Source organism: Cetorhinus maximus, chromosome 24 (assembly GCF_964194155.1).
Source record: "Cetorhinus maximus chromosome 24, sCetMax3.hap1.1, whole genome shotgun sequence".
Taxonomy (NCBI): domain Eukaryota; kingdom Metazoa; phylum Chordata; class Chondrichthyes; order Lamniformes; family Cetorhinidae; genus Cetorhinus; species Cetorhinus maximus.
Genome location: NC_135902.1, coordinates 21200529 through 21214486, shown reverse-complemented (window position 1 = coordinate 21214486; position 13958 = coordinate 21200529). Strand labels below are relative to the sequence as shown.

Genomic DNA, 13958 nt, shown 5'->3' with positions numbered 1-13958 from the left:
GTCCATTTGAAACCCACTCAGAGTTAAAACCCTCCTATATTGTCTCACCTGCAGTTTAATGATCACATTTCCCAGAAAATCATCCTGTTCATGCTTTCGAGCAGCCTTTTTCACATCTTTCAAAATCCTGTAACATGAATCACAGTTACAAGAATCCATCCGACACCAACCAGTTACAGGCACAACAAACAACCAGATCACATATAGCAGACTCATTGATTCTAAGCCTGAATAGTGAAGATAACTATGGTCAAGCTGGTTATGGGTAGCAGGAGGTCTTTCATGAATGGAGTACATATGAACATACGAATTAGGAGCAGGAGTAGGCCACTCAGCTCCTCGAGCCTTCTCTGCCATTCAATAAGATCATGGCTGATCTAATTTCAACCGCAATTCCACATTCCTGCTTACACCCGATAACCTTTCACCCTCTTGCTTATCAACAATCTATCTACTTCTGCTTTAAACATATTCAACCACCTTTTGAGGAAGAGAATTCCAAAGTCTCACAACCCTCAGAGAAAAGATTTTCCTCATCTCTGTCTTGAGTGGATGATCGCTTATTTTTAAACAGTGGCCCCTAGTTCTAGATTCTCCCACAAGAGGAAACACCATTTCCACATCCACCCTGTCAAGTCCCCTCAGGATCTTATATGTTCAATCAAGTCGCCTCTCTTCTAACACCAGCGGATACAAGCCTAGTCTGTCCAACCTTTCCTCATAAGATAACCCGCCCATGCCAGGTATTAATCTAGTAAACCTTCTCTGCACTGCTTCCAATGCATTTACATCTTTCCTTAAATAAGGAGACCAATACTGTACACTACTCCATATGTGGTCTTACCAATACCCTGTAATACCCTACTCTTGTATTCAATTTCCCTTGCAATAAATTATAACATTCCATTAGCTTTGCTAATTGCTTGCTGCACCTGTATACCATCCTTTTGTGATTCATGCACTAGTACAAATAGATCCCTCTGCAATCTCTCACCATTTAGATAATATACTTCTTTTTTATTCTTCCTGCCAAAATGGACAACTTCACATTTTCTCACATTATATTCCATTTGACAGATCTTTACCCACTCACCTAACCTATCTATATCCTTTTGTACCCTCCTTATGCCCTCTTCACAACTTACTTTCTTTCCTATCTTTGTGTCATCAGCAAATTTAGCAACTATACCTTTGGTCCCTTCATCCAAATCATTTGTATAAATTATAAAGAGTTGAGGCCCCAGCACTGATCCCTGTGGCACACCACTCATCACATCCTGCCAACCAGAAAATTATCCATTTATGTCTACTCTCTATTTCCTGTTAGCTAGCCAATCTTCTATCCATGCCAATATATTACCCCTTCCACCATGGGCTTTTATTTTCTGCAATAACCTTTGATGAGGCACTTTATCAAATGCCTTCTGGAAATCATAGCACCTGTTACTTCTTCAAAGAATTCCAATAAATTGGTTAAACATAATACTTCCCTTTCACAAAACCATGTTGACTCCACCTAATTACCTTAAATTTATTCAATTGCCCTACTATAACATCTTTAATAATAGCTTTTAGCATTTTCCCTATGACAGATGCTAAGCTAACTGGCCTGTAGTTTCCTTCTTTCTATCTCCCTCCATTTTTGAATAAAGAAGTTACATTTGGTATTTTCCAATCTAATGGAACCTTTCCTGAAGCTAGTGAATTTTTGAAAATTAAAACTAATGCATCAACAATCTCACTAGCCGCTTCTTTTAAGACCCTAGGATGAAATCCAGCAGGACCCTGGGACTTGTCAACCCGCAGTTCCAACAACTTGCTAAGTACCACTTCCCTGATGATTGTAATTTTCTTAAGTTCCTCCTCCCTTCCAATTCCTGACTTACAGCCATTTCTGGGATGTTACTTCTATCCTCTATAGTAAAGACCGATGCAAAATACCTGTTCAATTCATCTGCCATATCCTTATTTTCCATTATTAACTCCCCAGACTCACTCTCTATAAGACCAATGCACACTTTGTTAACTCTTCTTTTTTAAATATCTATAGACCTATTATTTTCTGTCTTTATATTTCTAACTAGCTTTCTCTCATACTCTACTTTTTTCCCTCCTTATTAATCTTTTAGTCATTCTTTGCTGTATTTTACATTCTGTCCAATCTTCCGACCTGCCACCCATCTTTGTGCTATTATATGCTTTTTCTTTAAGTTTGATGCTATCTTTAACTTTTTTAGTTAACCACGGATGGCGGGTCCTCCCCTTGGAATTTTTCTTTCTTGTTGGAATGTATCTATTCTGTGTATTCTGAAATATGCCCTTAAATGTCTCCCACTGCATCTCTATTGACCTATCTCTTAACCTCATTTGCCAGTTCACTTTAGCTAGCTCTACTCTCATGCTCGCATAATTGCCCTTATTGAAGTTTAAATTGCTAGTCTTAGACCCACCCTTCCCTCCCTCAAACTGAATGTAAAATTCAATCATATTATGATCACTGCCACCTAGGGGCACCTTCACTATGAGCTCATTGATTAATCCTATCTTTGGAGTAAATGAAGGGAGTGTCAGATTGGAGACAGCGAAAGCAAAAGGAGTGTTGGATTGGCACTGAGAGAATGATGGGCTGGAGATGGGTGAGTGGGGTATTTTGGATTGTAATCAAAACAGAAAATGCTGGAAAAAAACTCAACAGGTTAGTCAGCATCTGTGTAGAGAGAGTAAAACAGAGTTAATGGGCAGAATTTTTCCGTCAGCGTGCAGGGGGGCGGAACTCCCGACATCACCCCGCGTCATTCACATTTTCAGGTCGGCAGGCATGCAGCCGAGTCACCTGCGCACCCACCGACCTGTCAACAGCCTATTAAGGCCATTAAGAAACCAATTCAGCTTATTAATGGACCTGCCCATCTAACCTTAAGGTTGGTGGGCAGTCTGGGAGCCAAGGCAGGCTTGTGAAAAAATATGAAAACTCATCCACTGGCGGGATGAGGCATCATGAGAGTTTTTAAATTTTGAGAGATTGCATTATAAGTTATGGACATGGCAGGGAAAATTTTTTAACTCCTTTATTAAAAGTTTCAAAACGGAGCCGATCTCCCTGAGGCAGCACGTAGACTCAGGGAGATCTGTGCGCTCTTTCTTGCACATGCGCAAAAGAACGCACTCCCGGCTGAGGGAATCCCCCCTCGCCCACACATGGAGTGCATAGTGCTTTCTGGCAGACTTCATGCTTGGGCGGGCCTTAATTGGCCTGCCCACATAAAATGGCGGCATTCGCCCAACCGGGGCTGCCGATCGGAAGCCTGCCTGCTCACGCCCGCTCCTACTCTTCCCCACCCCAATGGGGAGAAAATTTTTCCCAGTGTTTCAGATCTGTGACCTTTCATCAGAACTGGGAAGAGTTAAAGATGTAATAAGTTTTGAGCAAGGGGTGGGTGGGACAAGGACAAAAAGGAGCTCTATGATAGGGTGGAAGATAGGAGAGTTTGAATAACAGAAAAGTTAGTCCTGCACGGCCAAAGAGAATGAATATGGAAAAAAAGAAAAAAAACAAAAGAGAGCAGGTGTACTGCTGTCTGATAGACAAACAATGAAACAAGCAAAGAAAATGAAACAAAATGAGGGACAGAGTTAACAGTCTGAAATGGTTGCACTCAATGTTGAGTCCAGAAGGCTGTAAAGTGCATCATTAAAAGATGCTGTTCTCCAAGCTTACGTTGAGCCTCATTGAAACAGTGTAGCAGACCAAGGACAGAGATGTCAGTATGAGAGCAATGTGAAGAACTAAAATGACAAGCTATCGGAAGCTTGGGGTCACGCTTGCGAACTGAACAGAGGTATTCTACAAAGCCGTTATCTAATCTGCATTTGGCCTCCCCAGTGCAGAGGAGACCACATTGTGAGCAGAGGGTATGGTATACTAGATTGAAAGAAGTACACCTGATTGAAAAAAGTACACAGAAATACTTTATTGGATTGCAGTTAGGGGAATATAGGAACTGTTGCATTGGGACGGGGAGGAATCAGAGAGCATTGGTTTAGGGGTGGGGCAAGTAAGGAGTGTTGGTTTAGGGAATCTCGGACATGAAAGGAGATGTGAATTGTAGATGAGAAATGTACGGAGTGTTGAGCTAGAGACAAGAGTCTCACTAATGCATGTTGGTTTATGCATTTTGAAATGATCTATTTTGATAAAATATTGAGATTCATTCTGTGTGACAATTAAACTTTTATCAGTTTTTACTTTGTGAAATTATGATTGAGATTTCTCTCTGACTGAACTCTGTAACTATGTCAGTGAGGAATGGTGGCTCAGTATGGACAACATTCATTAATACTTTATAGACACTTCTACTAATCTGTTATATATTTTGTTGTCTTGATCTCATTAATAATCGGCGTGCTTTCAGTGAGGCATTCAAAATGCAAAATGACTGCTGTAGATGCTATTGGTCAGGATATAGTCAGTAGGGGACCTAGAGTGCGGATATTGGAGTCATCAGTAGTAGGGAAAATACTGGAATCTATTATTAGTTTTACGGAGGATGGGTTGGGGAGGAGCTCAGCAATCCGCCTGCCCTCAGGCCTGTTGAGACCCTTAAATGGCCAATTATTGGCCTCTTAAGGGCCTCATCACACCACCACCAGTATTTTACCCAGGAATGGCCTATGCCATGCGGGAAGCCTGGCTTTAGCTGAACAGGCTGGTGTAGGACAAGGCGGGGTTGGTGGGGGAATACCTCTTTTGTGGGTCCCCAGGACCCATCGGAGGTAATTCCGTTCCCCCCCCCACCCCCCCAAGACAAGGTCATCCTCTCCCCTGGCCTGTTGAACCTGGCTCCACACCACCACCCCCCCACCCCATGCTGAGACCCCCAGCCTCAGACTTAGCTGGGATCCTCTGCATGGTGGGACTACCTATAGTCCCAACAGTGGCCACCTGTCCTGACTGGTGCTGCTGGGAGTGCAGAGTTTCTGGCCATTCGATTGGCTGGCAGCTCTCGAGGGCAAGACTTGCTCCTGAGAAAGGGGTGTTAGTCTCTAAAGCATTTAATGCGACTGCCAGTGTTAACTTGCTGCAGGGAAGCAGCCAGGACTGCGGGTGGGCTCCCCCACCTGATTTTTTAGCTAGGGTTGGGGTGGGGGTTGTGTTAATTTGCTGAACATCCATCTGACAAAGGAAGCTGGAGCCAGTCTGTCTTCAAAATAGGTTTATTCACAAAATCCATATAACCTAAATGCAAACTACTTTCCCCTTCCACATAATTCCCCCACCACAGGTTATTTTATATGTGCCCTAACCTTTCCCCAATTAGTATCAGCTGGTCTTAATCACAACTAGAGCATGCACTCAATTATCACAGCATTTGCAACATTAATGGGGGAGCGGGGGTGCTGCAAGGACCATGGCGCCCCGTAAACTCCAGTCTCAGGTTGCTTTACAAGATTAAGGATCATGGGATTGGGAGTAACATGTTAACATGGATTGAGGTTTCAACTGACAGAAAATGGAGAGTAGGAATAAATGGGTGGAAGGTTGTGACTAGTGGAAGGTCACAAGGCTTAGTGCTTGAGCCTCATCTATTCACAATCTATATCAATCGCTTAGATGAGGGGACCAAATTTAATGTATCCAAGTTTGCTGACGATACAAAGCTAGATGGGAATCTAAACTGTTAAGGAGAATGTATAGAATCTGCAAAGGGATATAGGCAAGTTAAGTGAGTGGCAAGAAGGTGGCAGATGGAATATAATGTGGGAAGTGTGAAATTATTCATTTTGATAAGAAAAATGAAAAAATAGAATATCTTTTAAAAGGTGAGAGACGAGTAAAGGGTCCTTGTATGTGAATCACAGGAAGTTAACATGCAGGTACAGAAGCATCTAGGAAGGGAAATGGTCTGTTAACCATTATTGGAAGGCAGTTGGATTATGAGAGTAAGAAATTCTTGCTACAAATATATAATGCTGTGGTGAGACTACATCTAAAGTCTCTTTACCTAAGGAAAGATTTACTTGACTTAAAGGGGTTGCAACCAGACTCATTAGGTTCACTAGATTGATTCCTGAGGTGACAGGACTGTCTTATGAGGAGAGATGAACAGAATGGGCCCATATGCTCTGGAGTTTAAGAGAATAAGAGATCATTGATCTCATTAAAACATATAAAAGTTTTAGAGAGTTTGAAGGAGGTTGTTTCCTATGCTGGGGTGTTTAGAACACGGAGAGCACAGCTTCAGAATAAGGGGTTGTCCATTTAGAACTGAGATAGGGAGAAATTTCTTCACCCAGACGATTGTGAATCTTTTGAATTCTCATCCCCAGATGATCACTTGATGAATACATATATTCAAGATTGAGATCAATAGCTTGTTGGACACTAAGGAAATCAAAGGATGTAGGGAGCATGCGGGAAAGTGTAATTGAGGTCAGGGTTCAGCCATGATCGCACTGAACAGCAAAGCAGGTTCGAGGGCCGTATGGCCTACTCCTGCCCTTATGGATGGTCTTATGGAATACATTTTATGAAGTTACCATCCAGGTATAGAGCCCACTTTCTGGGACAACGTATCCAGATTTTACACATGGAGGTAAACAGGCCCATGACCTTATAATAGACAGGGAATCCTTGCAAACCAACACCCTCAAACCCCTGTCTCCACCACCTCCCCATGCACCTCTAGAGGTGAAAGCCTGTGTTTAGTGAGAAAATTCAGAGAATCTATCAGAAATAAAAGCAGAAAGATCCTAGAAATACTCAGTAGATCTGGCAGTATCTGTGGAGAGAGAAACAGAGTTAACGTTTCAAGTCCATGACCTGTTGCTATAACTGGAAGATATTAGGGGTTTAGCAGTTTATCAGCAAGCACAGAGGCAGAGAGAAGGGGGAATCTGGGTGGGGTGGGGTGGGGTGGTGTGGGAGGACAAAATGGAAGGTCTGTAAGTGGGTGGAGGGCGAGAGTTGTGAATGACAAAATGTTTGAAGACGCAAAATAAAAACTAACAGTAATGGGATAGAGGAACAAAAGATGCACCTAGAGAAGGTGTAAGTGATTAAACATATCCAGCATCTGCTGTCTAAGAAAATGGGCGCAGTGGTCATAATCTAAAGATGTTGAGCTCAATGTTGAGGCCAGAAGTTTGCAAAGTGCCCTATGAAAGATGAGATGCCTCTACCCTCATAAGTAGTGATCAATAATGTTCTCCTTGCTTTATGTGTTCACTTTAACTGTACAGCTAAAATAACAGGAGTTATGGGTGCTGGATGTTCTGTGCATATCAATTAGTAACTGTCACCATCACACAAAGCTCTCAAACCTCTGCAATTCATGCATATAACTGTAACTCTCTCACCTCTTCAGTCCACCAATTCCATGGATCTCACCCAGCCGGAGTTTCACAGGATCATCAATATCCAGGTCCCTGAAAAAAAAAACCTCTTAGGCAGGAAAAAAAAACTTTCTGGAGGCATTCAACATCAAACCTACAACAACAACCTGCATGCATATAGCATCATTAATGTAGGAAATTAGCCTAAGGCTCCTCACAGAAGCGTAAATGAAGAACATGCCAAAGATGGAAATATTAGGAAGGTTGAGCAAAAACTCAGTTTCAGCATCTTAAAGCAGTAGAGGATGGGAAGAATGGTTAATGGAGGGAATTCCAGAGCTGAGGCACAGCCATCAATGGAGGGGCAAAGGAAATTGGAGATGTACATGAGGCCAGAGTTGGAGGAATATAGAGGACTCAGGCGATTGAGGGGCTGTGGAAAGTTAGAGAGAGGGGCGAGGCCAAAGAAAGGTTTGAACACAAGGTACAGAATGTTAATGTTGAACAGGAGCCAATGCAGGTCAATTAGTACAGGGATGTAGGTCAGAGATTACAGGGATGTAGCACAGAGATTACAGGAATGTAGGTCAGTGAATACAGGGCTGTAGGTCAGAGATTACAGGGATGTAGGTCAGAGATTACAGGGATGTAGGTCAGAGATTACAGGGATGTAGGTCAGAGATTACAGGGATGTGTCAGTGAATACAGGGATGTAGGTCAGAGATTACAGGGATGTAGGTCAGAGATTACAGGGATGTAGGTCAGAGATTACAGGGATGTAGGTCAGAGATTACAGGGATGTAGGTCAGAGATTACAGGGATGTAGGTCAGTGATTACAGGGATGTAGGTCAGTGAATACAGGGATGTAGGTCAGAGATTACAGGGATGTAGGTCAGAGATTACAGGGATGTAGGTCAGTGGGTACAGGGATGTAGGTCAGGGAGTACAGGGATATAGGTCAGTGGGTACAGGGATTTAGATCAGAGAGTACAGGGATGTAGGTCAGAGATTACAGGGATGTAGTTCAGAGATTACAGGGATGTAGGTCAGAGAGTACAGGGATGTAGGTCAGAGATTACAGGGATGTAGGTCAGAGAGTACAGGGATGTAGGTCAGTGAGTACAGGGATGTAGGTCAGTGATTACAGGGATGGAGGTCAGAGATTACAGGGATGTAGGTCAGAGATTACAGGGATGTAGGTCAGAGATTACAGGGATGTAGGTCAGAGATTACAGGGATGTAGGTCAGTGAGTACAGGGATGTAGGTCAGAGATTACAGGGATGTAGGTCAGAGATTACAGGGATGTAGGTCAGTGATTACAGGGATGTAGGTCAGAGATTACAGGGATGTAGTTCAGAGAGTGCAGGAATGTAGGTCAGTGGGTACAGGGATGTAGGTCAGTGATTACAGGGATGTAGGTCAGTGGGTACAGGGATGTAGGTCAGAGATTACAGGGATGTAGGTCAGTGATTACAGGGATGTAGGTCAGAGATCACAGGGATGTAGGTCAGAGATAACAGGGATGTAGGTCAGAGATTACAGGGATGTAGGTCAGAGATTACAGGGATGTAGGTCAGAGATTACAGGGATGTAGATCAGAGATTACAGGGATGTAGGTCAGAAATAACAGGGACGTAGGTCAGAGATTACAGGGATGTAGGTCAGTGATTACAGGGATGTAGGTCAGTGAGTACAGGGATGTAGGTCAGAGATTACAGGGATGTAGGTCAGAGATTACAGGGATGTAGGTCAGTGAGTACAGGGATGTAGGTCAGAGATTACAGGGATGTAGGTCAGAGATTACAGGGATGTAGGTCAGAGATTACAGGGATGTAGGTCAAAGATTACAGGGATGTAGGTCAGAGATTACAGGGATGTAGGTCAGAGATTACAGGGGTGTAGGTGAGAGATTACAGGGATGTAGGTCAGATATTACAGGGATGTAGGTCAGAGATTACAGGGATGTAGGTCAGTGATTACAGGGATGTAGGTCAGAGATTACTGGGATGTAGATCAGACATTACAGGGATGTAGATCAGACATTACAGGGATGTAGGTCAGAGATTACAGGGATGTAGGTCAGAGATTACAGGGATGTAGGTCAGTGAGTACAGGGATGTAGATCAGAGATTACAGGGATGTAGGTCAGAGATTACAGGGATGTAGGTCAGAGATTACAGGGATGTAGGTCAGAGATTACAGGGATGTGGGTCAGAGATTACAGGGATGTAGGTCAGAGATTACAGGGATGTAGGTCAGTGAGTACAGGGATGTAGATCAGATATTACAGGGATGTAGGTCAGAGATTACAGGGATGTAGGTCAGTGAGTACAGGGATGTAGGTCAGAGATTACAGGGATGTAGGTCAGAGATTAATGGGATGTAGGTCAGAGATTACAGGGATGTAGGTCAGAGATTACAGGGATGTAGGTCAGTGAGTACAGTGATGTAGGTCAGAGATTACAGGGATGTAGGTCAGAGATTACAGGGATGTAGGTCAGTGAGTACAGTGATGTAGGTCAGAGATTACAGAGATGTAGGTCAGAGATTACAGGGATGTAGGTCAGTGATTACAGGGATGTAGGTCAGATATTACAGGGATGTAGGTCAGAGATTACTGGGATGTAGGTCAGAGATTACATGGATGTAGGTCAGAGATTACAGGGATGTAGGTCAGAGATTACAGGGATGTAGGTCAGTGAGTACAGGGATGTAGATCAGAGATTACAGGGATGTAGCTCAGAGATTACAGGGATGTAGGTCAGAGATTACAGGGATGTAGGTCAGTGATTACAGGGATGTAGGTCAGAGATTACAGGGACGTAGTTCAGAGATTACAGGGACGTAGATCAGAGATTACAGGGATGTAGGTCAGAGATTACTGGGATGTAGGTCAGAGATTACAGGGATGTAGGTCAGAGATTACAGGGACGTAGGTCAGAGATTACAGGGACGTAGGTCAATGAGTACAGGGATGTAGGTCAGAGATTACAGGGATGTAGGTCAGAGATTACAGGGATGTAGGTCAGAGATTACAGGGATGTAGGTCAGAGATTACAGGGATGTAGGTCAGTGAGTACAGGGATGTAGGTCAGTGAGTACAGGGATGTAGGTCAGTGAGTACAGGGATGTAGGTCAGAGATTACAGGGATGTAGGTCAGAGATTACAGGGATGTAGGTCAGTGAGTACAGGGATGTAGGTCAGAGATTACAGGGACGTAGGTCAGAGATTACAGGGACGTAGGTCAGAGATTACAGGGACGTAGGTCAGAGATTACAGGGACGTAGGTCAGTGAGTACAGGGATGTAGGTCAGAGATTACAGGGATGTAGGTCAGAGATTACAGGGATGTAGGTCAGAGATTACAGGGATGTAGGTCAGAGATTACAGGGATGTAGGTCAGAGATTACAGGGATGTAGGTCAGAGATTACCGGGATGTAGGTCAGTGAGTACAGGGATGTAGGTCAGTGAATACAGGGATGTAGGTCAGAGATTACAGGGATGTAGGTCAGTGAGTACAGGGATGTAGGTCAGAGATTACAGGGATGTAGGTCAGTGAGTACAGGGATGTAGGTCAGAGATGACAGGGATGTAAATCAGAGATTACAGGAATGTAGGTCGGAGATTACAGGGATGTAGGTCAGAGATTACAGGGATGTAGGTCAGTGAGCACAGGGATGTAGGTCAGAGAGTACTGGGATGTAGGTCAGTGAGTACAGGGATGTAGGTTAGAGAGCTGAACTCCCAAGGTGAGGTGAGAGTGACTGCCCTTGACATCAAGGCAGCATTTGACTAAGCTTGGCATCCAGGAGCCCTAGCAAAACTGGAGTCAATGGGAATCAGGGGCTAAACTCTCCATGGGTTAGAGTCATACTTAGCACAAAGGTAGATGGTTGTGGTTGTTGGAGGTCAGTCAACTCAGCTCCAGGACATCTCTGCAGGGGTTTCTCAGGGTAGTGTCCTAGACCCAACCATCTTCAGCTGCTTCATCAATAACCTTCTTTCCATCATAAGGTCAGAAGTGAGGATGTTCGCTGATGATTGCACAATATTCAGCACCATTCGCGACTCCGCAGATACTGAAATAGTCCATGTCCAAATGCAGCAAGACCTGGACAATATCCAGGCTTGGGCTGACAAGTGGCAAGTAACCTTCGCATCACACAAGTGTCAGGGGATGCCCATCGCCAACAAGAGAGAATCCAACCATCGCTCCTTGATGTTCAATGGCATTACCATCACTGAATTCCCCACTATCTACCTCCTGGGGGTTACCATTGACCAGAAACTGAACTGGACTAGCCATATAAATATTGTAGCTACAAGAGCAGGTCAGAGGTTAGGAATCGTGCGACGAGTAACTCACATCCTGACTCCCCAAAGCCTGTCCATCATCTACAAGGCACAAGTCAGGAATGTGATGGAATACTCCCTACTTGCCTAGATGAGTGCAGCTCCTACAAAACTGAAGAAGCTGGACACCGTCCAGGGCAAAGCAGTCTGCTTGATTGGCACCACATCCACAAACATTCAATCCCTTCACTACCGACGCACAGTATCAGCAGTGTGTACCATCTACAAGATGCACTGCAGGAATTCACCAAGGCTCCTTAGACAGCACCTTCCAAACCCACGACCATTACCACCTAGAAGGACAAGGGCAGCAGATAGATGGGAACACCAGCGCCTGGAAGTTCCCCTCCAAGTCACTCATCATCCTGACTTGGAAATATATCGCTGTTCCTTCACTGTCGCTTGGTAAAAATCCTGGAACTCCCTTCCTAACTGCACTGTGGGTGTACCTACACCACATGGACTGCAGCAGTTCAAGAAGGCAGCTCACCACCACCTTCTCAAGGGCAACTAGGGATGGGCAATAAATGCTGGCCCAGCCAGCGAAGCCCACATCCCGTGAATGAATAAAATAAATCAATAAATAAATAAATAAGGTCAGCAATTACAGGGATGTAGGTCAGTGATTACAGGGATGTAGGTCAGAGAGTACAGGGATGTAGGTCAGGGAGTACAGGGATGTAGGTCAGGGAGTACAGGGATGTAGGTCAGAGAGTACAGGGATGTAGGCCAGGGAGTACAGGGATGTAGGTCAGGGAGTACAGGGATGTAGGTCAGAGAGTACAGGGATGTATGTCAGTGAGTACAGGGATGTAGGTTAGGGAGTACAGGGATGTAGATCAGGGAGTACAGGGATGTAGGTCATGGAGAACAGGGATGTAGGTCAGGGAGTACAGGGACATTAGGCAGTGATTACAGGGATGTAGATCAGTGAGTATAGGGATGTACGTCAGGGAATACAGGGATGAGGGATGAGCAGAACCGCACACCCAGAGCAGGATATTGGGTTGGCTATATGTTATGGAGGGTGACAGGTGGGAAGGTGACCAGGAGAAAACTAGAACAGGCGAATGTGGAGGTGACAACAACATGAAGATGGGTGCGTCAGCAAATCATGGGCAGGGACAGCAATAGGCAATGTTACAGAGACATAAGTGGCCAGTCTGGGATGAAGAAGAAGTCACAGTTCAAATTTAATGCATATTGCTGTAAATAAGATAGATGCTATCAAAGCTTTTCGTCTTGCACTTATCAGGATAACTCGTACGAAATTGCCAACAGTAACGGGGAGCAGCAATTTATTCTGCATGTGAAGCGAGTGCTGATTGGTTGGCAAGTGGACTCTGATTGGTGGAGGAGTTGCCATGGAGAATGCAGAATGAAACAATTAACTGCCCAGCTTTGTTCAAATTCAAACTGGGCATGTCGACTTTGATTGGTCAAGGCATTGCCCTGGAAAATGAACCAGGAAAGTCCCTAAGTTTTTGTTTAGTTGAAAAAGATGCAAAGTGTGGACATGTTCTTTCTGTCTACAAAGGACAGAGCCCTGTGTGTGATTATATGTGGCTTCTAGCACATGTAAGTGAGCCACACTGCAAGCCCGACTGACAATCTTAAATTGGTAAAACAAAACAAAAACAGAATTACCTGGAAAAACTCAGCAAGTCTGGCAGCATCGGCGGAGAAGAAATCAGTTAACGTTTCGAGCCCTCATGGCCCTTCGGCAGAACTGCAGCATAGTTTCAGCAAGGGAGAAATATAAATTGGTTTAAGGTGGGTTGGGGGAGGGGGGGGGGGGGGCGAAGAGACACATTGAGGGTGTGGTGTGAGCAGATAATCAAAGGATGTCACAGACAAAAGGGTCAAAGAGGTGTTGAAGGTGGTGGTCTTTGTCTGAGAAAAGTGCTAATTAAGAATGGAAAACAGGATATTCAAAGTACAGCTCTAGTGGGGGTGGGGTGGAAAGACTAAAGGTTTTAGTTTTAGATTTAAAAATAATGGAAATAGGTGGGGAAAGAAGAATCTATATAAATTATTGAAAAAAAAGCGGGTGGGGGGGGAAAAAGAAACGGGGTGGGGATGGGGGGAGGGGGAGTTTAAGATCTAAAGTTGTTGAATTCAATATTCAGCCCAGAGGGCTGTAAAGTGCCTAGTCGGAAGATGAGGTGCTGTTCCTCCAGTTTGCGTTGGGCTTCACTGGAACAATGCAGCAAGCCAAGGACAGACATGTTGGCAAGAGAACAGGGTGGAGTGTTAAAATGGCAAGCGAC

General features: G+C 44.3%; 1 protein-coding gene across 3 annotated transcripts in view; it reads right to left on the bottom strand.

The window, feature by feature from the left end:
* The window catches only part of unc13d (unc-13 homolog D (C. elegans)), a 154842-nt gene that overhangs the window by 79012 nt on the left and 61872 nt on the right, over positions 1 to 13958 (bottom strand). For all 3 annotated transcript variants that reach the window (XM_078570834.1, XM_078570836.1, XM_078570835.1), the window contains 2 exons: positions 7357 to 7425; positions 49 to 127 (listed from right to left, as the gene is read on the bottom strand). In XM_078570834.1, the coding sequence (XP_078426960.1) occupies positions 49 to 127; positions 7357 to 7425 (148 nt within the window). The remainder of the gene's footprint in view (positions 1 to 48; positions 128 to 7356; positions 7426 to 13958) is intronic.